This window comes from Pongo abelii, chromosome 1 (assembly GCF_028885655.2).
Source record: "Pongo abelii isolate AG06213 chromosome 1, NHGRI_mPonAbe1-v2.0_pri, whole genome shotgun sequence".
NCBI classification, from domain to species: Eukaryota; Metazoa; Chordata; class Mammalia; order Primates; family Hominidae; genus Pongo; species Pongo abelii.
Window position 1 is genome coordinate 147,143,401 of NC_071985.2, and position 26,754 is coordinate 147,170,154.

At 36.6% G+C, this 26,754-nt stretch overlaps 1 protein-coding gene across 2 annotated transcripts in view; it reads left to right on the top strand.

The window, feature by feature from the left end:
* The window catches only part of COL24A1 (collagen type XXIV alpha 1 chain), a 421,841-nt gene that overhangs the window by 340,438 nt on the left and 54,649 nt on the right, over positions 1-26,754 (top strand). For both annotated transcript variants that reach the window (XM_002810653.5, XM_063718582.1), the window contains 2 exons: positions 146-199; positions 1,333-1,440. In XM_002810653.5, the coding sequence (XP_002810699.3) occupies positions 146-199; positions 1,333-1,440 (162 nt within the window). The remainder of the gene's footprint in view (positions 1-145; positions 200-1,332; positions 1,441-26,754) is intronic.

Below are 26,754 nucleotides of genomic sequence, written 5' to 3' on the forward strand. Positions count from 1 at the left end.
AGGAAAATTAAATGGCAATCCCAATGATATACAACTAGTTCGTGCTAGTTCTTGCTGCAGCATCCAGGTCTCAGTGTTCTTTTCTATGGCTTCAGTTTAAGCAAGTTTATTACAGTCAATTGACAACTGTGCTTTCCATCTTTAGGGTAATAAGGGGAAAAAAGGAGCTCCTGGTCCTTCTGGGAAACCTGGGATTCCTGTAAGTACAGGCCTCTTTCATCTTTCTTGCTTTTCTAAATGGAACTGGCAACTTTAGCAAGCAGAAAAGTTTGGGGTCAATTGTGTCATCATTTGGATAAATCAGATTGTCTTTAAAAAAAAATTAAACCCATGCTGGAACACAGAGGGAACAAAATATGACCATTAACTCAAAACCAAACTTGCTGTTTAAATATAAGTCCCTGCAGTTGAAGGATGCTATTTTCCTGGTTATGAAGCTCTCCCAGTGGACTCATGCTTCTGACAGTGAACCACTGAAAAACAGAGAACTTAGAATTTTAACAAAATGAATGGTGACAAAGGCCAGAGATCTTCAAGCATAATTAAAATGACATGAGCTAGATTTTAGAGGACTCAGCCTCTCATTCTCTAGACAAAAACTCTTAGGAAAAAAAATTTAATCTTTGCATCACAAAGATTAACTTTTACCTCACCATCAGTTTCCTCTCCTGGCCAGGCAGTTAAGTGTTGACTGGCTCTTTAGCAGAGACTTCTACTGGTGTCCCCTAGCCAAGGATTAGATGCCTGCTTTGGGTGACTTGCATTGGCTTGAAAAAAAATAGAGAAAATGAATGTAAATTATAAGCACATTCAGATCAGAGATCCTTGCATATGAAATTCAGTTGCCCAAGTGTAGAAACAAAATGTTCAGACCTTACTTGAGTCGTGTAATTATCTGATTCAAAGTGGCAGCTAAATAGCCATAATTTATTTCTTGGGAAAATAACACAATACAAGGTTTGGCAGATGGGAAATGATAGCCTCTATCCTAAGCTGACAGGTACATACAGCTGATCTTTTCTCCACGATTATATAAAATATTGGTTGACACAATGAGAAACACCAAAGAATTACATTAAGGCCCAAAAGTTACACAGTAAATTGCTGATCAGCTTGGCATTTTTGTTTGGGGAACTTTTAAAGGCTTTTAAACTTTTAAAGTTACCTGTTGAATCCAAATAGTAAATCATTAAGGAATCCAGGAAACAGGAAAATTTGTCCTAGAACAGAATAGAAAAATGCAAACTTCTCCAGCTCAATAAATAAAAAAGTATTTGTCATCTTAACATCTTTTCAGCATCTCTACAATCCAAATAATTTTTAATTATCAAGGGACTTCAAGGCCTACTTGGGCCAAAAGGCATACAAGGATACCATGGAGCAGATGGCATTTCAGGAAACCCTGGAAAAATTGGGCCACCCGGAAAACAGGGACTTCCTGTGAGTAGTACGGATATCTCTTTGCTCATTATTTCTTATGCATGTGTCTCCTTGCTAGACCATAGATATTTTGGCTATTTTAGCTTTGGCATTGGCTCGGATTAAGCCAATTCATTTCTCTAATAGCTATTATGCAGTTGTATTTAGGATTTCCAGGAACTGTCAATAGGTACATTCTCTTCAGTATTTTATATCTAATAACTCATAGTGTTAATAATTCATGCCATTTTAAAAATATAAAATCTGTTAAAGAAGAACTATAAAGAAGCAAAAACTTAAGGACTACACAACCTGGCTGTACTTTGAGTTCATCAAATGTTTTAAGCCACCTTTGGAACATTTAGGTCTTGGCAGTAACTCAAGGTAGGTTCTGTGAAAAATCATTTTCCCTTTACTTTTATAGCCTCAGTATTTTACAAGAATTGTGTGAATATTTTCTCTGTGTTCATCTAATTCATTCATTGCAATAATTCCATCAGCTGTCTCTCTTCTGATGTGTAATTCTTCATGCTATATATTAACTACATTTTAACTACCGGAAGAACTTTTGGTAGAATAGCGAATCCATGTCTATAGTGTCTACCCCTGTGAGGACAATCACAGCTAGCTCAAACTAATCCCCTAAGGAGCATTGCTGTGTTGGTAGCTCAGTGTTGGCCTCTACTTTTGTCAGGTTTGGCAGTCACCGGGGTGGTAGCCAAATCAGCCTTGGTGAGGAAAAGTCCACATTGTTGGATTTGTGCCCGTGGGCCCATTGAGCAACCACCATGATTGTTATGGGAAAAAAGTAATGCAATAATGTAGATTCACTCTTATTTTTATGCAGATTTCTATCTTACTTATTTGATCAGAAATTTAAAAATCACATTTTTGTCTTTGCTTAACCATTTTCCCACTTTCCTTCCGTAATGTCATCCTAATTGAGACATTTTTACCACAGGTTGTTTTTACTTTAAACATTAGACGAATTAACCACACACTTTTAAGAATACAGTAAAACTTACGCTTTTAAATTTCTGCTATTTGGATATGGTTACCTATTGATTTGTTGCTCTTTTCTTAGGTAATAAGTCAATTCTAATGTATATTCAAATCTAGTATGGTGCTATACCTAAACTTAAATACAAATTAATATTCTTTTTCACTACAGTGAGTTATCTCATTTGTTTAAAAAAAATGAAATGATAACTTAACCAATATAATTATGTCACTAATAAATATCTAGTCAGATTCTCTGAAAATATGAAGACTGTTAAGAAGTCTTAACATGGTTTCTATTTGTTTTGGAAGAAACATATCAGAGCCTCATGGCATCAGGTTACGGCCTACGAAACTTTAACAGCCAGGCCAAAGTTTTTAATTAAAATAAATATTGTATAGACTTTTGCTAGTAGTATCAGTCTGGTTAAAAGAGACTCATCTGAGATCCCAGTCTTAAAGGGAGCTCATGCACTGGGCCTCCATCTTCATGCTAATCTCCGGACTCACCATGTGATAGTCTTATAATGAGATTGTGAAATTTTAAAAATACAACAGTAAAACCCTTTGAATTGGTTTGAGAGTCTGTATTTTTGTGGATTAAGTTTTACTGGGAAATATTGTAGTGAATCTTTTCCTGTTGCTTTGAATAAGATTTCTGAGAATTCAAACAAGGAAAACCACATGTGAAAATACGTCATATTTGTTGCTGCTATACACAAGTATAATCATGGAGGTGGGGTGGATGGGCCCAATAGTTTATAAGGCTAAATAGTGAATTGTAAAAGTGCTAGTAGCAGCAAATGAATTTATTGAATAGTATATTAGTAGTAATTAACTTATTAATAGGACCAGGAAGTCATTTGTTCTCAGGCTAAAATACTACTAATCCAGATATTAGTTCACTATGTGGATAATAGAAACCAGTATCCTATATATGAGTTTAAGAACAATTTCAGATGTTCAGCTTATGAGATACTCGTCAGGACATTAGTGACATGTCAAAGTCATTAATTACTTTTTACTCAGGTCATTTACTGGTTCATTATGACAAATAACTTCTTTCTAGCAATATGTAATACCTAGAGATCCCTCAGGAAGGACAGAAAATTTCAAGGAATGAAAACATTGATATGGATTATAAAATTATGGACCATTTTCTCTTGAGATCAGATATTATGGAAATCCGAATTGCCTGCTTAAACATTTTGTCTATGCTTTCTGGACCTGCTAGGGCCCAGTTTCAATATATGCCATTTTTATTTAGGAAAATTGCAATGTGGCACTGATTATCTGTTGCTTGTTTCTAGCAAGAAAATAGATGTTTTCTAACAACTCTACATTTTTCTTCAATATTGAGGTAATATTTAAAGGATAGTAATTTAATGGCTAAGAGAAAGCCAATACAAAAAATACTGAGTTAACACAAATAAAATGTTGATTCCATTCAATGCCACTCTAAACCTTATTCCTAGAATCTGTCATGCTAGTTTTATTTGCTGTGTGAGCAAAGGCTCGTGCCTGAAATCGAAACACTGGCTCTATCTAGAATACACAAGAATGAAGGGGTCTTACGGCCAGATGATGAGGCTATTTGCATTCTATAACCCAATTAGGACTTTGGGATATCAGCCAAATCTGACTGGTTTTAAACAAAAATCTTCTCTGGCTAACCTAAGCAGAAAACAAATTATAAGATAGTGACTGGGTTGCTTACAGAATCAGCTGAAAAGCTCAAAATCCAGGGTCAGAAAACAGTCTGAAATTAAGGATTTCTTGCAACAGAACACCCCAAGCAAAGAGTAGTCTAGTTAGGGTGCCACCAATGATATTGGCACCAGTCAACATGGCCACCATTGGACTCTCAGTGCCAATGCTACTGCACTATGAATAATTTCTAAACTGTCATGCATCTTCATGCCACTTTTTCAAGATTCAAAGACCTGAATGAGATTTTCTAGTAATTTGACCTAAGTCATCTGCCAGAGTCCTGGATGCCAAAGGAGGCAAAAAAAAAGGTCTTTCAGCTTTGGCTTCTTTTTTTTTTTTTTTCTTTAAGGTTTTCCACTCCCTCTGTCTTTTACCTTAGGTACACAGTTGTTGGGATAATCATATTAATGAACTTATGGCATATTATCATCCTTCAGTTTTTGCATGGACCTACTCTTAGGCTGACTTCTTTTTATCCCCACTCTCATTCCCCTCCCCCTAAAATAGCCAGTATTTTATATGTTTTAATGTATATTCTTATCTGTATGCTCTTCCAAAAATATACTACAGGTTTTTATGCATATCTTTAATTATGGAAATGATATTAGACCATGCATCTTTTTTTTTCACTTAGCACTGGGATTTAAAGATACATTCATATTGCTATAGGTATATCAGCTCTCTCTCTTCTGATATATAATTCGTGCTGTGTATCAACTACATTTTAACTACCAGAAGAACTTTTGGTAGAATAGCAGATCTATGTCTAGAATAGGTATCTACCCCTGTGAGAACAATTGCAGCTATTATAGCTCCAACTCATCTCCCAGGGAGCATTGCCTTGTTGGGAGCTCAGTGTTGGCCTCTACTTTTGGCAGGTTTGGCAGTCACCAGGGGTGGTAGCCAGATCAACCTTGGTGAAGAAAAGTCCATATTGTTGGATTTGTGTTAGTGGGCCCATTGAACAACCACTATGATTAGTATGGAAAAATGTTGACTGATATCCACTAAAGGTCCATCTTGTTTACCTGATTATTGAGAGCCTACTCTATAGAGGATGCTGTCTGTTAAGTATCTACATGGAATATAATTAACTCTATGTTGATTCCATTTTGAGAAGTTCATCTAAATTTATCTTCCTCAGACCTTCTTATCATTAGCCTTTCAAACCCATTATTTCCAAGTGCCTGACCAGCTGGCCAAACTCTTAGCCAGTGCTCTCTGAATTAGTGTAGATCCATATCTCAAGCCATCTCTCCTTCTAACTATCTGTATTGCCTCAAGTTCTACCTACTGGAAAGAGTTTGCTTTACTAACGTCTTTCAAGCTCTAATGCAGCCTGAAGCTGTACACTTCTGGCTGATGTTGACAATCAATGCAGATCTATCCAAAAATCAGGCCTGAGGTTTTTCCTCCTCCATTAACCGGTAAAGGGAATTCTCTAGGAAAGCTGAAGGAGCAATGTCAAAGTAATGGGAACAGGTGTCATGGAAATCTGAATTGCTTGCTTACACATTTTATCTGTGCTTTCTAGACCTGCTAGGGCCCAGTTTCAATACATGCCATTTTGATTTAAGAATAGAATGCTGAGGTATACATTCAATTTTATGGTTCAGTGAATTTAATTATTACCCAGTTCATAATGGGCAAAACAGAGAACAGAGAGCATAGCCATTTGACATTCCAGGTTCAGTCATTCAGTTTCAATCAGAGCAAGCTCATAGCTGTATTCCAAATGGTAAATTGCATTTGACAGAGAGGGCATGGTCTGTCTCCAAAATCTTACAAATGTAAGCAGGGTTTCTCTTATGGGAGATTACCAAAGGGCTCATATGGCATCTCTACCAGCTACAGAGCCTTCTGATATAATTAGAGTTTCTCAGTCATGAGGTCCAAATATTAATAGCATTGTAACTTACATCCTGAATCTACTGCACAGCCTTTTCTTACTTCAGGGTCCACTCAAAACTGGCAACCTGGCAAAATACTTGAATAGACATTTCTCCAAAGAAGATTTACAAATGACCAGTAATCCCATGGAAGGATATATAACATCACTACCATTAGGGAAATGCAAATCAAAAGCAAAATGAGATATCACGTCACACATGTTAGGATGCTATTATAAAACAAACATAAGCAAACAAACAAAAACAGAAAATAACAAGTGTTAGCAAGATGGTGGAGAAAGTAGAACACAAGCACATTGCTGTTGGGAAGGTAAATGACACAATACTGTAAAAACCAGTATGGTAGTTCCTCAGAAAATTAAACATTGAATTTCCATATAATCCAGCAAGTCCACTTCTGGGTATATATGCAAAAGAACTGACAGCAGGAATGTAAAAGATTTTTTTAAATAAATTTTATTTTATAAATTTAAGATATACAATAAGAAGTTATGGGATACATATAGATAGTAAAAAGATTACTAGAGTGAAGCAAATTAACGTATTCATCATTAAAGGTATTTTTACACCAATGTTCATAGCAGCATTATGCATAATAGTTAGTAGAAACAACCCAAATGTCTATCAGCGATTGAATGAATAAACAAAATGTGACATTGGAATATTTTTGGAAGATATTGGAATAATTGACAGTGGAATATTTTTCAGCCTTAAAAAGGAGTGAAAGTCTGACACACTATAACCTGGATGAGACTTGAAGGACATTATGCTAAATGTAACAAACCAGACACAAAAGGATGAATATTGTGACCTCACTTATATGAAAGACCTATGATGCTGGCAAACCCCAAAACTGTGGCTCAGCCAGGGAGGGTTCTTGTCTTCCAGGAAGACAGGAAGTAATTCAGGAGGGAGATGACAGAGTAAAGTGAAGGCAAAGAGTATTAGGGAGTTCTTGCACTGCTATAAAGAAATACCTGAGACTGGGTGATTTATAAAGAACAGAGGTTTAATTGGCTTACAGTTCTTCAGGCTTTACAGGAAGCATGGTGCTGGTATCTATTCAGCTTTTAAGGAGGCTAGAAGGTGAAGTGGAGACAGACACATCACACGGTGAAAGCAGTAACAAGCAAGAGAGAGAAAGAGTGAGAGTGGAGGGGGTGTTGCCATGTACATTTAAATAACCACATCTTGTGAGAACTCACTATCATAAAGACAGCACTAAGCCATGAGGGATTCACCCCCATGATCCAAACAACTCCCCCAGCCCCCACCTCCTGCACTGGGGATTACAATTCAACATGAGATTTGGGCAGGGACAAATATCCAAACTATGTCACAAAGCAAGTTTATCAGAGCAACAGAGTATAGGAAAATGGCTGCTCCATAGATAGAGCAGGGCTACCCCATAGGAGAGTAGCCCTCATAGATTGCTGGCTAGCTATATTTATAGCTACTACTTAATTATATGCTAAATAAGGGGCAGGTTATTTGTGAATTTTCTAGAAAAGGGATGGGGCATTCCAGGAACAAAGGAAGGGTTCCCCTCCCCTCTTAAACCATATAGGGTAACTTCCAACCATTGCCATGACATTTTTAAACTGTCATGGTGCTGGTGGGAGTGTCTTTTAGCATGCTAATATATTATGCTTAGTGTATAATGAGCACTGAGGGCAACTAGAGGTCACTTTTTTCACTATTTTGGTTTTAGCTGTATTTGGTCAGTTTCTTTACTTCACCCTATTTTAACCAGATCCTGTTTTGATCAGCAGGGTCATAGCCAGTGCTTGGAAAACAAGTGATGCTGACCTCCTTCCTCACCTAGAATAATCAAATTCAGAGAGACAGAAAGTAGAATGGGGCTGCCAGGGTTTGGTGGAAGGGGATAATGGAGAGTTATTGTTTAATGGGTATAGAGTTTCAGTTAAAGAAGATAAAAATTCTGTAGATAAATGGTAGTGACAGTTGTACAATAATGTAAATGTACTAATGCCACTGAAATGCATACTTAAAAATGGTTAAAATGATTATATATATAATATTATATACTCTCTCTATATATATATATGTATCTCCACAATAAAAAAAAAACAAAAAACAGCAACCTTACAGGTTACTAAGAAAATGGATTGGAGCAGAACACCCAAATCTGATATAAGTTGACTCCAAAGTCCACAGAGGCTCACCAGAACTGTGCCCCTTTTATTGTGATGGTCAGTCAGTGCAAAGTACAACAATTTATCTCTACTTTGGAGGAGGTATCCTGATGTACCCCCAAACTATTATTCCTGGAACTTCACCCATGAAACTGCCTTTTCAAAATTATGACAGTTAGAGAAATCTGACATAATTGACTCCATCTTACTTCTGACCTACAAGTTGTCCTTGATCATTCCTGGGCAAAGGCCAAGCTAACTTTGGGAAGAATTTAGTTTATAGTTTAACTTGAAAGCAAGAATGACAATAGTCCCACCTTAAAATTAACCCCTTCCTTGCTCAAGGAATGAAAACTGCCTTGTAAGACTAATTAAAGCCCACAAGAATAGTATTATGGGAGAGACCTGAACTCTACTAACATGTAGGTTTAGTTTCTCTAATTCCTTGCTGCTCAGGAGTCATGTGGCCAAGATTACAAGATAGGTATAGTTTCTATAATCCCTACTGCTCAGGAGTTATATGGCCAGAGGTCACAAGATTTGTGACTTGCCCAGTTGCTTCTATAGATAACATCACTATTGTAGGACGTAAGATTGGGTTTTTTGAGATATCTTTCTGACTGACTCCACCAGACTCATGAATCATGACTCAGCTGATCCTGTGGCCCCATCCAGAGGAGACTCAGCACACAAGGACAGTTTTCCACACCCCTGTGATTTCATCCCCAACCAATCAGCAGCACTCATTCCCTAGCTGCCTGCCCACCAAATTGTCCATAAAAACCCTAGCCTTTAAGCCTTCAGGGAGACTGATTTGAATGATAACTCCAGTTCTCCCATGTGGGCCAGACTTGCATCAATTAAACTCTACTGCAATGCTGCAGTCTCAGTGAATTTATTTTTGTCTGTGCAACAGGCAGGGAGAACCCATCGGGTGATTACACCCATTTATCAAGCCCCTGAAATTTTAAATTCTATCCTCTGGTACACCTTTAGGGTGCTTGTTCTTTTCTACTCTCCAAGTCCAGTTTAGTGGACCTGAATGATATTTTGTGAGATATCCAGAATATAAATATATCTGCTCAATCTGTTTTATGACAGAGAAGCAAATTGAGTTGATGTAGCACTGAGGTAAGACAGGGAAGGGATACTGCTTTTCCTGCCACATGAAGGCAAGAAAACTGCTTCCAGTTATCTTTACTGATAAGAATGTGGTTAGGAAATATTTTTGCTAGGTCAGTAGCTGCTGTTGCCAGTGGCTATATTGTTTAGTAAAGATACCATATCAGAACCTGCAGCTGTAATTGGCATCATCCCCCAGCCCATTAAGTTTGTAATACACTACCAGTTTCTTCAGGTTTATCTGTTGTTTGCTCTAGCCAAACACATGAGTAAAACAGATATGGAATATAGTAGGAATCACTACCCCTGTATCTTTCAGGCCTTTATGGCAATAATATGTACAATTTTCCACAGGGATGGGAGTAATATGTACAGTTTTTCACAAGGATGTGTTATTACATTAGATTCATATTGGTGAGGAGGGGACAGGAAGGGATAGTTGTAGGAACATTCATTTGTGTCTTCCCATCTTACCATAGTAGTAGCCTTTATAGTTAGGAAGTTTCACTATGCTCTGAGATTGAAGGGGAGAAAATAAAAACTGAGCTCACGGTCTTTACTGGGCCCACTTGGAAAAGGAATTGGATCAAAACTCCATTTATCACTTGGCCCTCATAAGCTTCCACTCTGACCGCAGTGTTTATTTCCAGGGATTATCATCAGGTTATAACTAGTATCTTAACAGCTCTAGAAAGACTTGGAATTTGTCTTTTCCTAGTGTTCAGTCACCTAGTAAATGACCGTAGGTCTCTCTCAAGAATACTTAGGGGAGGAGTTGTAGTATACATCTCTGACCACATTGCAGTGTTTTTTCTCAAAGAGAACCTACCTCCTTCTCAATCAAGGGATTCTGACCTAGGAACTGGCTTGAGTCTGAGAACTGAGTGAGAGTACATGAATCCCGAGCACAGTGACTTAAGTAAGATTTATATCTATAAGACCTACAATTTTTCCACCTATATATTAATATATTCTAGTACACTATGATATATTCAATTCCTATGGCTCCTATGTTCAATTAACCATCACCACAGATCTGTGCAAAACAGTCTGATTCCACTCCATCATTGTAGCTTATTGTGATAATTGCTCCTACCTTTTCTCTGATAGCAAAGCACTATGACCTGGATTCTACCACTCAGGGATTCCAGTGTTCCCATTTATATCAGATAACCTATTTCCAATGATGTTTCTTAACTCTGTGGTAAAGAATGTTCTTTGAGCCCTTCCAGGAGCTGTGGTTAGAGGGTAGCTGATTCGATTGCAATAATAGAGTCATCCTCACATTTTCATCTTCCTGGGCCTTTGAACCCCTTTCTATAGTGAGGGAAGTTGTAGCATTTCAACTTCATTAACTATAGGCCACAGTTGAGTCCAGGCTTCAAATTGCCAATCTACTGGACTATTAATGGTGTTCCCAGGCACTTGAGTAGGGGCTGCCTCCACAAGCCAGGAAGGTTGAGCAGGATTAGAGGTTCAGAGTTCTTCGTCTTGCCCATGTCTGTTCAAATGTCCCCATTTCTTGTCTTAGGGTTCTTCTCTTTCTCCACCAGTGCTCTTATCTTAGCATAGAATCTGGCTAGTTGAAGATGAAGATGTATTAATATGCAAATTCTGCAAGCCTTACAGTGGGTTGGGTTCTCAGTCATATCTGCCTTGTGACTACAGGGGACTTCATTCCCGTTCATACCCCTTTGGTAAGGCACTGGCCAACAGCAAGAGTAAAGGAGCCTGCTGGGTCGTAGAGCAGGGTGGAGACTGGATCTCAAAAGGCAAACAGATAAAATCCAGCCAATTTATTTAACAGTTCTCATTTATGCATGAGTCAATATCAGCAGTCCATTCCAGTATTAGCAAACCACATTTGGTGAACAAATCAGCCTGTTTTTGTATGGCCCATGAGCTAAAAATGGTTTTTACATTTTTTTAGTGGTAGAAAATAGAAATAAGAAGAATGTTTTGTGAAAAACATATGAAATTTGAATTTTGGTATTCATAAATTAATTTATTGGAACACAGCCACAGTAATTTATTTACATATGGCTGCTTTTGCACTACAACAGCAGAACTGAATAGTTCACACAGAGACCATACGGCCTGCAAAGTCTAACAGAGTTACTGTCTGGCCCTTTTACAGAAAACATTGGCTGACCTCTGGTCTATTTGTATCATCACATTATTCTTATTACTATGACTCTGTGGTATGTTCTTATATGTAGTGGGCAAGTCCCCCTTATTTAAATTCTTTTCTTAAGGTTGATTAGCTAGTTACAGACTTTTATTCCTCCACATAATTTGAGATTCAGTTTGTTGAGTTTCTCTAAAAATAAAACAAAAGCTTGAATTGTTATTAGATTTGTCTTGAATTTATAGATTTAGTTGGAGAAAATTTGCATCTTATCATTTTAGTTATCTAATATAAAAGGAGGAAATATATATTTCTATCATTTTCCTTTTTTTTTTTTTTTTGAGACAGAGTCTCGCTCTGTCGCCCAAGCTGGAGTGCAGTGGCGCGATCTCGGCTCACTGCAAGCTCCGCCCCCCGGGTTCATGCCATTCTCCTGCTCCAGCCTCCAGAGTAGCTGGGACTACAGGCGTCCGCCACCACGCCCGGCTAATTTTTTTGTATTTTTAGTAGAGACGGGGTTTCACCATTTTCGCCAGGATGGTCTCGATCTCCTGACCTCGTGATTCGCCCACCTCGGCCTCCCAAAGTGCTGGGATTACAGGCGTGAGCCACCACGCCCGGCCTATTTCTATCATTTTCTAATAGAATTTCTTCATAATAGTCATAGCAAAATTCATACAATGCTTAGAACTTGCCCAGGTACCATAAGTGTTTTAATGTATTAACAAATTTAATCCTTACAACCCCATGAGGTAGGCATAATTATATTTCTTATTTTGTAGATGCAGAAATTGAGGCACTGAGAAATTAAGTAATTTCTACCGTCACATAACTACAAAGGCAGTCTAAAACTCCATATTTTTTGTCTTTATAAATCTGCAATATTGCCACTCAGTGAAGGCTTTGTATATTCTTATTTTTGTTCTATTTACTAGGTAGTTATTACTGATTTAAATACACACTACTGATTTGTATCAGTTATAGTCTAATATGGCTGAATTTTTTATTTCAAATAATTTGCTGTTGTGATTCTATTGGGCTTTTAGGTAGATAATATCATCTTCAAATAATGGCAGATTTATTTCCTTCCTTACATTATCTCTTTCCTTAGATTCATTTATTTTTCTTTCCATGAATTTCTTTCTTTCCGTTTCACTTTCCATGCAAGTGACCTTGAATATTATTTTAAACAATAGCAGCAATCGTAGAAATTCTTCTACTGCTCCAGATGTTACAGGGAATACATCTAAACTTTCTTCGTTAAGAATATTTGCCACCCAGGTGCAGTGGCTCATGCCTGTAATCCCCAGCTCTTTGGGAGACCAAGGCAAGAGGACCTCTTGAGGCCAGGAGTTCAACACCAACCTGGGCAATATAGCAAGACCCTGTCTCTACAAAAAATTTAAAAATTATCTGGGTGTTGTAGCATGTGCCTATAGCTACTCAAGAGATTGAAGAAGTAGGATTGCTTGAGCTGAGGAGTTAGAGGCTAAAGTGAAGTATGATCATGCCACTGCACTCCAGACTGGGTGACAAAACAAGATCCTAAAAAAAAAAAAAAAAGAGTATTTGCCATCTGAAATCTGTATTTCCTTTGCCCTATTGATATGGTTTGGCTCTGTGTTCCCACCCAAATCTCATCTTGTAGCTTCCATAATTCCCACATGTTGTGGGAGGGACCCAGTGGGAAATGATTGAATTATGGGAGTGGGTCTTTCCCATGCTGTTCTCATGATAGTGAATGGGTCTCATGAGATCTGATGGCTTTAAAAACGGGAGTTGCCCTGCACAAGCTCTCTTTTTGCCTGCTGCCATCCATGCAAGGTGTGACTTGCTCCTCCTTGCCTTCCACCATGATTGTGAGGCGTCCCCAGCCATGTGGAACTGTAATAAACCTCTTTCTTTTGTAAATTGCCCAGTCTCGGGTGTCTTTATCAGCAGCGTGAAAACGGACTAATGCACCTGTACTATCCTTTTGGGGTTTATTTCTTCTCCTTTCCTAATTTCCATTGGATGACTAAAGTTTCTTCTGCTAGCTTAAAAATTACTTCTTTTGTTGTTCCTCTTGTGCAGTTGTGCTGAACATAATAACCAAGTGTGTATTTATTTAAATCTATTGATTTGTTTAACATATCACTACCTGTATCTTCTCTCTAACAAAACACTTTCACATATTCTCATATCCCTTTGTTTTTATAGACCACTCCTCTCCTTCATCATTTTTGTATTTTGCCTCAATTTTTTACTTTTAGTCTTTATTCATTTACTTTCTCCTTTTATTTCTGTTATTTCTAGACTCCTTTTTAAATAATAAACTTAATTAAGCTATTTGATAACCATTACTTTCAATATTCTTTGCAGAATCTCCTGAATTTTTTCTACTATTATTTCAATGCTTTCTCCAAAAATTATTTTTAATGTAGGTCTTTGTGAGGCAAACATTCTGATGTCTTATATGCCCACAGATATATGTATTAGCCCCTCATATTTATATGACATATTCAATATTGTACTGGAAATTCTACTCAATTCAATGAGGTTGTAGCCAATTCAATGAGGTTCTAGCCAGTGTAATAACAAGAAATAAAATATGTCTAGATTGGAATAGAAGAAGTAAAACTGTCTTTATTTGCAGAAATCATGATTGTCTAGTAGAATATCCAAAATCTATAGAAAACTGAGTTTAGCAAAGTTGTAAGATATAAGATTAATATACAAAATTAATTGTATTTCTATGTACTAGCAATTAACAATCAGAAATGGAAAATTTTAAAGCAGTGTTATTTCAGTAGTATCAGAATGTGAAATACTAGGGATAATTCTCACCAAAAAGAAAACTGGAAACCTATATACTGAAAACTATAAAACATTGCTGAGGGAAATTACAGAAGTCCTAAATACATGGTGTATATACTATATCTCTGGATCATAAGACTCTATATTGTTGTTTTTGTTTTGTTTTGTTTTGTTTGTTTGTGTTTTTTTTTTTTTTTTTTTGAGATGGAGTCTTGCTCTGTCACCTAGGCTGGAGTGCAGTGTCATGATCTCAGCTCAGTGCAACCTCCACCTCCTGAGTTCAAGTGATTCTCCTGCCTCAGCCTCCTGAGTAGCTGGGATTACAGGTGCATGCCACCATATCTGACTAAAATTTTTAGTAGAGACGGGGTTTCACAATGGTGTCAAACTCCTGACCTGGTGATCCACCCACCTCAGCCTCCCAAAGTGCTGGGATTACAGGCATGAGCCACTGCACCCAGCCTCTATATTGTTAAGATGTCAATTATCTTATATATTGGTAGTATCTAAAAATGTTAAACATATTTCTAACATATAACCCAGCCATTCTATTCCTAGGCAAGAGAAATGAAAGCATATATCCACACAAAAACTTGCACATGAATGGCCATAGCAGCTTTCTTTGTAATAGCCCAAAACTAGGAATGAACCAAATGTCCATCAAAAAGTGAATGGCTAAATAAATTCTAGTACATGTGTACAATGAAATATTAGTCTCAGTGAAAGAGAATTATATACATGCTTCAACATGAATGAATCTCAAAGTATCTCAAAGTGGGGAAAAAAACAGACAAAAAAGGATACGTGCTGTTTGGTTCCACTTGTATAAAATTATAGAGATTTCAAAATAATATGTAATGATAAAAAGCTAATCAGGGGTTTTCAGGAGATAGGCGTGCGTGTGGGGAGGTGTGGAAAGGAGGGTTTACAAAGGAATACAAAAAACTTCTAGGGGTAGTGGATGTGTTATCTTGATAGTGGTGATGGTTTAATAGGTATATTTATTATGCCAGTTTATCAAATTATATACTTTGAAATTTACTTCATGTCAATTATACTCAGTGAAATAGGTATATAGAGATAAATATCTTATCTACATATATAAATTCATATGTTATATGAGTGGGGAGGAGGAGAGAGATGATACCAAAAGATAACTGGAGTTTGTAAATTGGGAATAATAATAATTGTAGGTGGAGAAAGCAGGAAAGAAACATTCTAGGCAGAGACAACAGCATATACAAAGTTAGGAAGAACTGGATGTGCTTAAAGAATCAAAAAAAGACCAGTATGGCTAAAGTTTGGTGAGCAAGGTGTGGAGTGATATGGTTTGATGCTGTTGAGGTATACAATGACCACATCATGGAGGCTATTAAAGGACATATTAAGGTAATTGAGCATTATCTAAAGAGAGTAGACCTTATTGAGGTTTCAGCTCAGGACAGACATTATCCAATTTTACATTTTTAATGGATTCCCTCTGGCTTCAGTATAGTAAATGGATTGGAAGGGGACAAGACAAGATGCAGAAGACTAATAAGACTACTTTTGCAGTACTCCAGGCTATAGGTGTTCATGGTTTGAACTAGACTGATGAAGTGTAAATGGAAAAAAGTGGATGGATTTAGGTACTATTTAGGAGGTGGCTTTAGTAGGACTTGATATTTGATTGGGAGACATGAAGGAGAGAGAGAGATATCAAGGGTAACTTCCAAATTTCTAACTTGCACAAGTTTCCAACTTAATACCTTGTGATGTCTGCCCGTCACTGAAAAAGCAAATACTATAGGAGGCCTAAATTTTGTGAGCAAGATTATGACATTCAAGTGGAGATATTAAGTTAGCAATTAAATATCCTCAGCTGGAGCTGAGAGAGGAGGTCAAATATAAATTTGTGAGTCATCAGCATATACATGTTTTAGTCAGAGTCCTGTTAGGAAGCAGATGGAATGCTCAATTGGAATTTCGAGGAAACTACCTACAGAAATGTAGAAAGGGTTAAAAAAGTCAACAAAGAGTGCTGGGAAACCCAGAGACTGTCAGCAGTAGGAAGCCATTACTCTCCTTAGACCTGAAATGGTAGAGGGAAGAAATGATGTTACTAGAATCAAGTTGAGATCAGGAACTGCTGGAAAGAGGCATCTGACAGAAGCTATAGTTGAGAATAACCCAACCACTTATGGAATGCCAAAGACAGAAGGAAATGGGAGAAATAAATATATTACCTTTCTCTCCTCTCACTTTTCAAAATCCTAGTGGTGCATCACATTGGCCAACCCCAACTGGAAACCAGAGGTCAAGAGAACCCCAGCGATGCAGTGCATTGAAAGTCAGATTCACAGGACAAGTTGCAAGATAGAGAAGGGGTGGTAAATGGATCTGGGGAGCAAATGAAAGAAAACAAACACAAATTTTGTTGAACAAACAGTGGGAAGGAGGTCCAGAACCAAGCTGTGAGGAACTCTAACATTTAAAAGTCAGATAAAGGAGGAAAAAGACTGAAAGGAGTGATTATAATAGGTAAGAAAAAAATGAATGTGGTATCATGGAGACTTAAGAAAGAATATTTCAAAAAGGAGAACGTCATCAATATATCTAATAATCTTGAGAAACTGTGTTGGACACTTGTTTTATTAATTTTGTTTTTTGTGGGGTTTTTTTGTTGATGTTGTAGATGCATTTTGTGTTTGTTTTGCTACTCAGCATCTTTATCCCATTTTTTTAATTTAAAAATCCCTCTTTTTGAGTTTTGGTGAAAGGCCACCTTTTACTACAGTAGCCAGAAGTTCCAAACTCTTACTTCCTTGTCACTTGAAACAAGGATGCATGCTCTGACCTAGGCCTGATCAATTAGTTATATTCATCTTCAAATGGGGATTTAGTGATACACAGAGGCAGGGACAGTGGAGAGTCTGTTCTGGTGGCAGTGGCAGTAACATCAACAGCTCCCAGTTTCCAGGGATGGCGGTTGCATTAGTAATAGTATTCAATGTCCAACAGCAGATGTAGTACACGCTGTAGTGTTCAAATTCTGGCTTCCTGACATCACTTTAATTCTGCTCATTTTCCAAACCTGATTCTCCAGGTTTATCTGTGATTATATGAGCTACCAAATGTGTTTTCAATGTCTGTTCTGCCTTTATTATCCAGTATTAGTTTCTGGTATTTGCAAGTAAGAACTCTGACTAATACATAGATCTAATAAAATGAAATCATGATCATGTATTTTAGTAAGTGGAGGTCATCAATAACTTTAGCAAAGAATCTTGTCAGGTTGGGGACAGGAATAGGATTGACGTTCTTGAGGAGAAAGAGTGGACAGTGAGAAAATCAGGATATTCAAACCACTCAGTGGAGAAGTTTGGTTCTGAAGGAGAAAATAGGGCAATGACCAGAGAATAAATTTAAAGTAGAAAGTTATTTTTAAATGTGAGAATCCTGACCACATTTAAATGCTCATCAGAAGGACCTAGTAAATATGGAGAGGTCGAAGACAGTCAAGGGAAGGGAAAATCTGAGTATGAATTAGACAACAAAACCTGCATATTCTAGCTCCTCTTCCTAAGTTACTCTAATTGGGAACCATTTTTTAAAAAAACAGATTCTGAGCCATAGAACAGATTCTGTCCCTTTATGTAGGACTGGTACAGAAAGCTCATTGCACTTTGAAAGAAACAAATGGATTACAGTAATGTTAAATACTATTGCAATATACCTCCTAGGGCCATGAAGTTGAATGGTAACTAATGTTGCCATTAGCAAGCAATTAACTACCAGATCATACGTCATCATCTGCTACTTTTTAGCATTTTCACAGAACAAGTTAGACAAATTTTACATGCATACTTAGAATATTAGGATGTCATAAGTGTTGAAATGTTTTGTATCCATCAAAATAAAAATAAAATAATTTTCTCTTGAGGATCCCTTTGTAACCCCAAGATTTGCACATGCAGTTGGTATTTATGTACACGGAAATCTTTTCTATAAATGTCTCTGCTCTCTGTGGAATATTTGATATGGAATTAGAATTATAGTGCTTTATAAGGATTCATTCTATTGTTCAGTGAAATAAGGTAGTAATGACTAACTGGGCATTAGGGAAAGTGATTTCTAAGAGAAGTATTTCTCAAACCTACCGTGGTAATAGAAAAACTACTTAAGAGGAAATAAGGCCATTTCTAAATACTAGCAAGTTCCTTGGAATATTTTCAACTGAGGATAAGGACATCTTTCCATTGGATTTTTTTTTTTTTTTTTTTTTTTTAGTCATGGCACCATGGTGTTCCTTGGCTTACCTTTAAAGACTGCTGGGTTTTTCCACTGAGAAAAATATTTATTCTGGGATTTTTAGCATTATGCAACTGCCTGATTTTCCTAAACAATGTTCTTTTCTTTTCTTTTCTTTCTTTCTTTCTTTCTGTCTTTCTTTCTTTCTTTCTTTTTTTAATGTGGCCAAGGAATTAAAGAATTCGTGGCATATTCACTCTACAGTTTCAATGCTTTTTCAAGATCATGTGACTGTAACTGAAGGACAGTATAGGGGAGGCTCACCGTTGCCTGTGTGAATTTCCTTCTGTGAAAATGAGTGTTTTGAGGCCAGTCAACTTAGCACATCTGTAGTAAATGAGTCTACCATGCTGTTTTCATCAAGTTCGACTTCTGTACAAGCATAGTACCTCAGTCATTTACGAAAAAGCAAAACAACTTTTCCTTGCAAAGATCATAAATCCATTTATCACCAAAAGTAATGCTTACCAGTCTTTTTATTTTTTTATTGCTATAACTAATAAAACTGGTCATTGGAAAGGAGGGAAGGAAAACTAACGACTTGACTAAGGACAAATCAAGGCCTTTCAATCTTGACTTTGCAGTTTGCCAGGTGAACACAAGCATAAGTGTTGTCTAAAATGAGTTTCTTGTCTTAAAGGAACATTGAAAATCCTGAATTTTCCATTTGTGGATTGTGTCCAATATAAGGAAGAAAAACACACTTCATCAGCACCTTTGTAGTAGGACCACCATCGAAGCTTCTATTAGGAAATCCAGCCACCCTGCCATCCATCTGGGCTGTGTGTTCTCATAGGCTAGTCACACGAAAGAAACTTTTCTTTCTAAGAAGATAACATTTTTTTCTTCACAGTATTTTGGAGAAAGAGACCTACCTTCTTTGTCCGGACCTACATTTAGCAAATCCTGTCATCTCATTATTAAAAGGTTGATTATTCAGTTATGGCTTATCCTGATTGGTACTTTTTCCCTCCCCCCGACCCCCCACCCCGCCGCTTGTGTTGGCCCATTTTCTACTCATTAGGAACTCTTCCAGAGCAACAAAGCTCAGTGTATTTGGCAGCGTATTGGCAACAAAATGAAATATCTGCTAAAGGAGTTAACTTTCTTAGTTGAATTTTCCATGACTCGTGATCAGATAAAGTGCATACTTTTTTTTTTTTTTTTTTTTTAATAGAGACAGGGTCTCTCTCTCTGTCACCCGGGCTGGAGTACAGTGGTGTGATCTTAGCTCACTGAAGCCTTGAACACCTGGGCTGAAGTGATCCTCCTACCTCAGACTCACAAGTAACTGGGACTACAGGCATGCACCACCACATTCCGTAGTTTATTGTTTTTTATTTTTGTAGAGATGAGGTCTCACCATCTTGCCTAGGCTAGCCTTGAACTCCTGAGCTCAAGCAATTATCCCACCTCGGCCTCCCAAAGTGCTGGGATTGCAGGCATGAGCCACCATGCTCGGCTGGTTTATACTCTTTATGGAATGGTGTTTCTTCATGGTCTAGCCTCTGTTGACATTTCCAGACATATATTCTACCTTGCTTCTGATGTGTGCTGTGCATTTCAGTCATAATCACAGCTAACAGTTATTAAACGCTTACTGTATCCCAGGCATTGTTCCAGGTGCTGATGTGTATTAAGTGATTTAACCCTCACAAAACTTCCATGAAGTAGAGACAGCTGTTATATCCAGTTTACAGAAAAGGAAGCTGAGACCGAGAGAGACTAAATAACTTCCACAGGTTCACACAGACAACAAGTAATCCAATCAGAATTCAAACCAGGCATCTTAGTTTCAGAGCTGTGCTTCTTCAAGTATGCCTATTTACTTAACCCCCAAAATTCTATTATTTCCCTCACTTTCTGGCCTTTGTGTACTTTATTTCCACTGCTTAGAAAGCTCTTCCATTTTTCCCTCTAACTTTATGGTGATCTTTTAGGACTTAACTGAACTATTACCTCCTTCACTCTCTTTTCTAGTCAGAGTTGAGCTTGTCTGCTCTGAACTTTTGGATGCTCAGTACACTGCCTCCATCAGAGCATGGATGTTGTCTTTCTTTCTCCCCAAAGAGTCTTGTAGAATCGCCTAGCACCATGTCAGGCCCGTAGGAGAAGATCAATAAACATTTGGGAATTGAATGTTCTTTTTCTTTTTTTTTTTTTGAGACGGAGTCTCGCTCTGTCGCCCAGGCCGGAGTGCAGTGGTTGTGATCTTAGCTCACTGCAACCTCCACCTCCCAGGTTCACGCCATTCTCCTGCGTCAGCCTCCCGAGTAGCTGGGACTACAGGTGCCCACCACCATGCCTGGCTAATTTTTTTTTTGTATTTTTAGTAGAGACGGGATTTCCCCGTGTTACCCAGAATGGTCTTGATCTCCTGACCTCGTGATCCACCCGCCTCAGCCTCCCAAAGTGCTGGGATTACAGGCGTGAGCCACCACGCCCGGCCAGGAATTGAATGTTCTTTGCATAGTTGTTAGAATCTTGGAGACCTGGGTTTAAAATCTAGATGCGATAGGTATTTGACATCTTAAGCGGTATTTATAAAATGAGTACAATAGTATTATACTTAATCCATATGGTTTTTATAAGAATCAAATGAAATATTGTATGTAAAATGCATAGTACACTACATGTATTTATTGGGTATCATCTTTTCATAATAATAAATATAAATGGTTAAGCTTACATGCATTCATTCAAAAAATATTTGTTTAGTGCCTACTAAGAGCCAGGAGTTAGGGAATATAGCAGTTAATAATGGGCAAAAAACTGCCCTCATGGAGTTTGATGTGTTCACAGGGTTGTGGGAGAATCAAATAAGCTAGTATGAGTAGATTATTTGTTATTTTTTAAATAAAAGGATAGACATTTATTTCTCTATAATGATGTGAACCCAGACATGTCTAAGAGTCAAAGTATAGATGAAACATCTTCTTTCAGTCCCTGTTAGTCCTGTGATTGGATGTCAAGACCTGGGTAAAGGAGATTTCATAAAATACCTTTATTTTGTAAAATATCATAGTGACATTTGCACTATATTTTAGGATTGATAAACCATCAGTTGTAAATAATTTCTGTGAAGTAAAACAATGTTGAAATACCTGTATTCATTAAGGTTGAGCAAGAGATTGTATACTCTTGATGTGAGTCAAACAGACCTGTCTTCACTACCTTACGACCTGCCTCAGCTGTACTCTCAGTTCCATAAGCTTTAATATGTTTAGAGATTCAAAACTAAAATTACCTCCTAACTTTAATATACAGCTCATTCATAAATCTTATTTCTAGCAATTGGCTACATTACTTATGATTGGCACGGCAGGAAAATGTTATGAATGCTACATTATTTATGTAAAATGTAGCCTTGCATATAATCACCTAATAATTACCATCCCACATATTTTTAAAAACCAATCCTTTGCCAGGAGGGATATATTTAGTAAACCAAATAAAACGAGAAATTCCTACTTAAACAGAAGTATTTTGAGTTGCTCAGAGTAAAGGAAGTAAAGTATTATTTATATAACTTCTGGGTTTGCTGGCTTAAGAAAAAAAAATAGTACTTACATTGCCTAATAATCTAGGATATTATATTTGTACTACAGAAAGTAAATTAATTTTAAATTAATTTTTCTTACTATCTTCTCACATAGTTAATAACTATATAAACATAATGCTATGTACACATAAGGTGCCTGGCAGAAGAGAAAGGAAAAAACTTTTTTTAGAAAAATGTTAAGGTAGTACTTTAAAGAAAAATATCAACCAATATGAAGTTCAGTGTCATTTTATCATTCTACTGTGAGAAACCAATAAAATTGAAATTCAAAATATTTGTAATTTCACTCAGCATAACTTTAAATATAATATTTTTCACTATTTTTAAAATGTAGATTTTTATCGTTGCCTGGATTTAACAAATTTTATTTTTTATTGCTTATTTTTTAATATATTTGTTTCAATCCTAATGAGAATATGACAGCTAAGCCAAGGAGCTGGGGGAATAACAGAGTGACACTTTGTTTGGTATGTTTCACTATTATATACACATAAGTCATCATCATTCCAAAATTTGTCTCTGTATCTTTTTTCTAAATGTGTGCATATAGCCCCATTTTCCTTCCCAGATCTTTCCATTCAGTTCTAAAATGAAGGCAGACTTGCACTAAAACAATTTCTTCCTTTTCCCAGAGGGAAGTCAAAGTGAAAAGCAATGCCTTCTTTCCTTAACTGACACTAGATCAAATAAAATAATACAAACCATAATGCTTTACATTTCTGACAAATGGAATGCACTCAATAAAAAGCAACTCTTGCAGTTGTGGTTGATGTTGTTGTTGTCATTACTGATCCAAGTACTTGTTTCTTTAGAGTCCAAAGGCTTAGGCAGCCATGGGTTTCAGTCCTGTCAAAACTGACAACACTTTCCTGCTAGGTTTAAAACTTATTTCGGTAGGGAGACTGGCTCCTATCTGAGAATAAAGGAAGTCTCTGGTCATGCGACACCATGTACTCTTATAATTATATTAAATTTTAATACACATGTAAACTGTTCGTTGATTTTTGGCATCTCTGACCGAAGTTAATAATAATTATAATTGTATTTACTTTTTAAAATTTACCCAGAATGATTTACCGTAGGCTGAATTGTTTTAGACAAATCATTTAGAAGACACTGGAAAGAATGCCTAGGGTTAGCATCTGTTTCTCTTGCAAACAAAATTAATCCGCCATCTGTGTAATAAGAAATGTTTGTTCTTTACTTGTATGAAACATTGTTTGGAACTTTGAACAGAACACTCTGCTATCATCCTTGAATTTCTCTCTAAGAAACCAACAAGCATAGTAAATGACTTGGACTATATTCATTCTACTGGGTTAAATATCTGATAGCACTGCAAGTAAAATGAAGTTGCTAGTTTACAGTTAACCCTAATGACAAGTTTTGTGCTCCTTATTATTCTCAGTCAAAAGTACGTCTTGACTTCAAGAGTGGTCAGTAGTTTCTGAATGTCCATTGTCATGTATCACCCGAAAGATACATTTTTTTATATTAGAAAATGAAGAACTTTAAAATTGCCTAGAATTATAAATAAAGTGAGGCAAAATGGTTCTATTTTAGAATTATGCAATTTTGAGGTATCTTAAAATCATCTAGGGTAATCAGTTCTAATGATGCATCTCCCTAAAATATCCATTACCTCTATAAAATATCTGGGGATAAGAGGCTCACAAACTTGCAAGACAACCTAATGCTTTTTAAAAAAATTCTCACAGTGATCTACATCTATAACTTAACTTTTCAATTAGTTTAACTCTGAAGTTACTTTGTTTTTTACATTATTTTTTTCGCTGCTTATATGCCCTTTCTTTCATCTTGTATATATGACTTTTTAAAATCTGCTCTCTCTTCGGGTTTCTTTAGGTCTTTATACTATTTTTGTTTTTATTAGGGAGGGTGCTATTCATCAGAATTTTGTTTTTAAAATTTGCCTTGCCTGTAAAGTCATATCCCCATTAGAGACCTGGTCATTGGTATAACACCTATGTCTTCTCTGAACATTTTTGAAAATTTAAATCCCAAAGTCTCAGATGACTATCATTTGTATTGATGATCTCTAAAATGGCACCATCTCATGACTCCAGGGTTCTCATCATTCATGTGCAAAGTACACTACTAGATAATCTATCCCATAGGTATGGAACAGAAAGGCTCACAGAAAATTAAAACAAATATAAAACACATAGAAGCCAGGGGAAAGAAACAGGATAAGATAATACACTTAGGATGAGGCACAAGCAACTTGGAAGAACCACATTACCTGAATCCTAAGTCCACAGCATGGATCTCTCGCTCTCGCTCTCTCTCTCCCCTCTTTCCTTCCCTCCTCTTCTCTCTCTCTCTCTTTTCTTCTCTCTCTTTCTCCCTTTCTCTTTTTTTCTCTCTTCCTCCCTTTCTCCTTCTGTAAGGATTTTGCCCTTGTAATTTGTTCCTTAAAATACTGAGCCCCACTAACGCAGATAAATGGTGAGAGATAGTTGGGACAAAAAAGACTTAAAGGTCAAGCTGAGGAACATGAACCTATATCCTATATGTACCTCCCTGTAAGCACCCAGGATTGGACATGAACCTTAGATACAAAATACATTATTTTAGTGAGTTTTGGAACGTGAAGAAGATCTACTTAGAAAGGATAATTTTTAAAAAATATACTTAATTATCCTTTACCATAAGCAAGAAAATAATAAAATATGTGATGACATAATTTGAAGAAAATGTTATTTGAAAAAAAAGGAAAAATGCTTTGGTACTAAATTCAAAATTGACTTTACTTTTTAAATACCATTCTCTCAACCAGACCTTCCACAGAAATGGCTTTAGTCTGTCTTGAGCCAAAACATCTCTCCCACCATATTTATAACTTTAAGGGTAATTCTTTATATTATGATCATGATCCAGTTTCTTCTCACTAATTTATTTTCTGATTACCACTAAAGGTAACTTCCCCTCCTCAGAACCTCTCAGGTATTTACATTACATCTCTCTTCTTTGGAATTTTTTTAAAACTTTTGCTGGCATTATAATTATTTATATAGTACATTCCATCACATTTCATTTTTTGTTTTTCTTTTTCTTATTTATGTATTTGTTTATTTTTGAGACAGGGTCTCACTCTGTTGCCCAGGAAGAGTGCAGTGGCATGATCATGGCTCACTGCATCCTCGAACTCTTGGGCTCAAGCGATTCTCTCACCTCAGCTTCCCAAGCAGCTAAGACTACAGATGCTCACAATACCATGCCCTGGTAACTACTTTTTTCCTTTCTTTCTTTTTTTTTTTTTTTTTTTTTAGAGATGGGGTGTCACTGTGTCACCCAGACTGGTCTCAAACTCCTGGGCTCAAGTAATCCTCCCACCTTAGCCTCTACCAAAGTGCTGGGGTTACAGGGATGAGCCACCACACCTGGTCTCATCTTTTTCATTTAATTTTAAGCTTCTTAAAAACAAGAACCATATATTATTTATATCTATATTTTTAAAGGGATTCCCATGGTAGCTTCCTTATGCATAGATGATATTCAATAAATATTTGTTGAATACATGGAGAAACTATTGAATAACCCAATTTAATATCCTAGGAATCAACTCAGAAAATAAGTTATTCCTAGAAGAGAAGTCAACAAACTTTTTCTGTAAATATGAAAACATATTTCTGTAAATATTCATATAAATATGAATAAATTTTAGTATTTGCAGGAAGCAAACTCAAGGGTATTACTTGCGAACTTATGTAAGAAGAGAGAAACTTTTCACAAAATGTTTATTCATGAAATTAAAAAATATAATTAAGTAAAAATTTTGTAATGCAAGACTAGTAATGAGAAAAATGTCATGCTTTGTATAGGATAACACTTAGCTTATTAAAATCTGCTTTCTCTGTGGGTTTCTTTAGGTTTTCAGCTGTTTCTATTTTATTGGGGAGGGTGCTATACATAAGAATTTTGTTTTTAAAGCTTGCCTTTCTTGTAAAGTGATCTTATTACAGTTCCCTATTGTCAGAATTTTCTGCACTTGTTAATGCTGTTATGTTGGCCTGTAATGAGACTTTGCATATTTCACATATTTCATCTTTGAAAATTTTTTTCACAGATGGGTACTGCCAAATGCTACAATTCATGAGCATATGATTTTAATTGAATATACTGATTGCTTGAAAACAATATCCAGAATTCTATTAGGTTCTCTTGATTTTGCCTTTTAGCATGTCATTTCCTTGTAGATTAATCATTTCCAATTGTAAGCTAGGTGGAAACTCCTCAAGTGCACAGTCAAATGGATTTTGAAATATGAAAATTTATTGCATCTAGGTCTAAGATATGCTATTGAAACTGTTTGAGTTCAGAAAATCTACCCACCATATGCTTTCCAAATTTATCCAATAATTCTTTTTTTGATCCATAGCTGTCTGTTTTATTGCATCTTAGCAGAATCCACAGAAGATTGTACTGATTTAGTGTTTTTTTAACTTCTTTGAAAATATTCTCACTTGCAGTTACCCCACAGACTATTTATACAATTCTTCCATCTCAGCATTGGCTCCTTCCCATACTCAGCATTGACTCCTTGAATGAGCAACTGAGCAGTATTGCTAATTTCTATTGACTCATCAAGAACCAACAGGCCGTGCTGGTAGGGAGAGAAGAAAAAAAGAAAGAACCTTG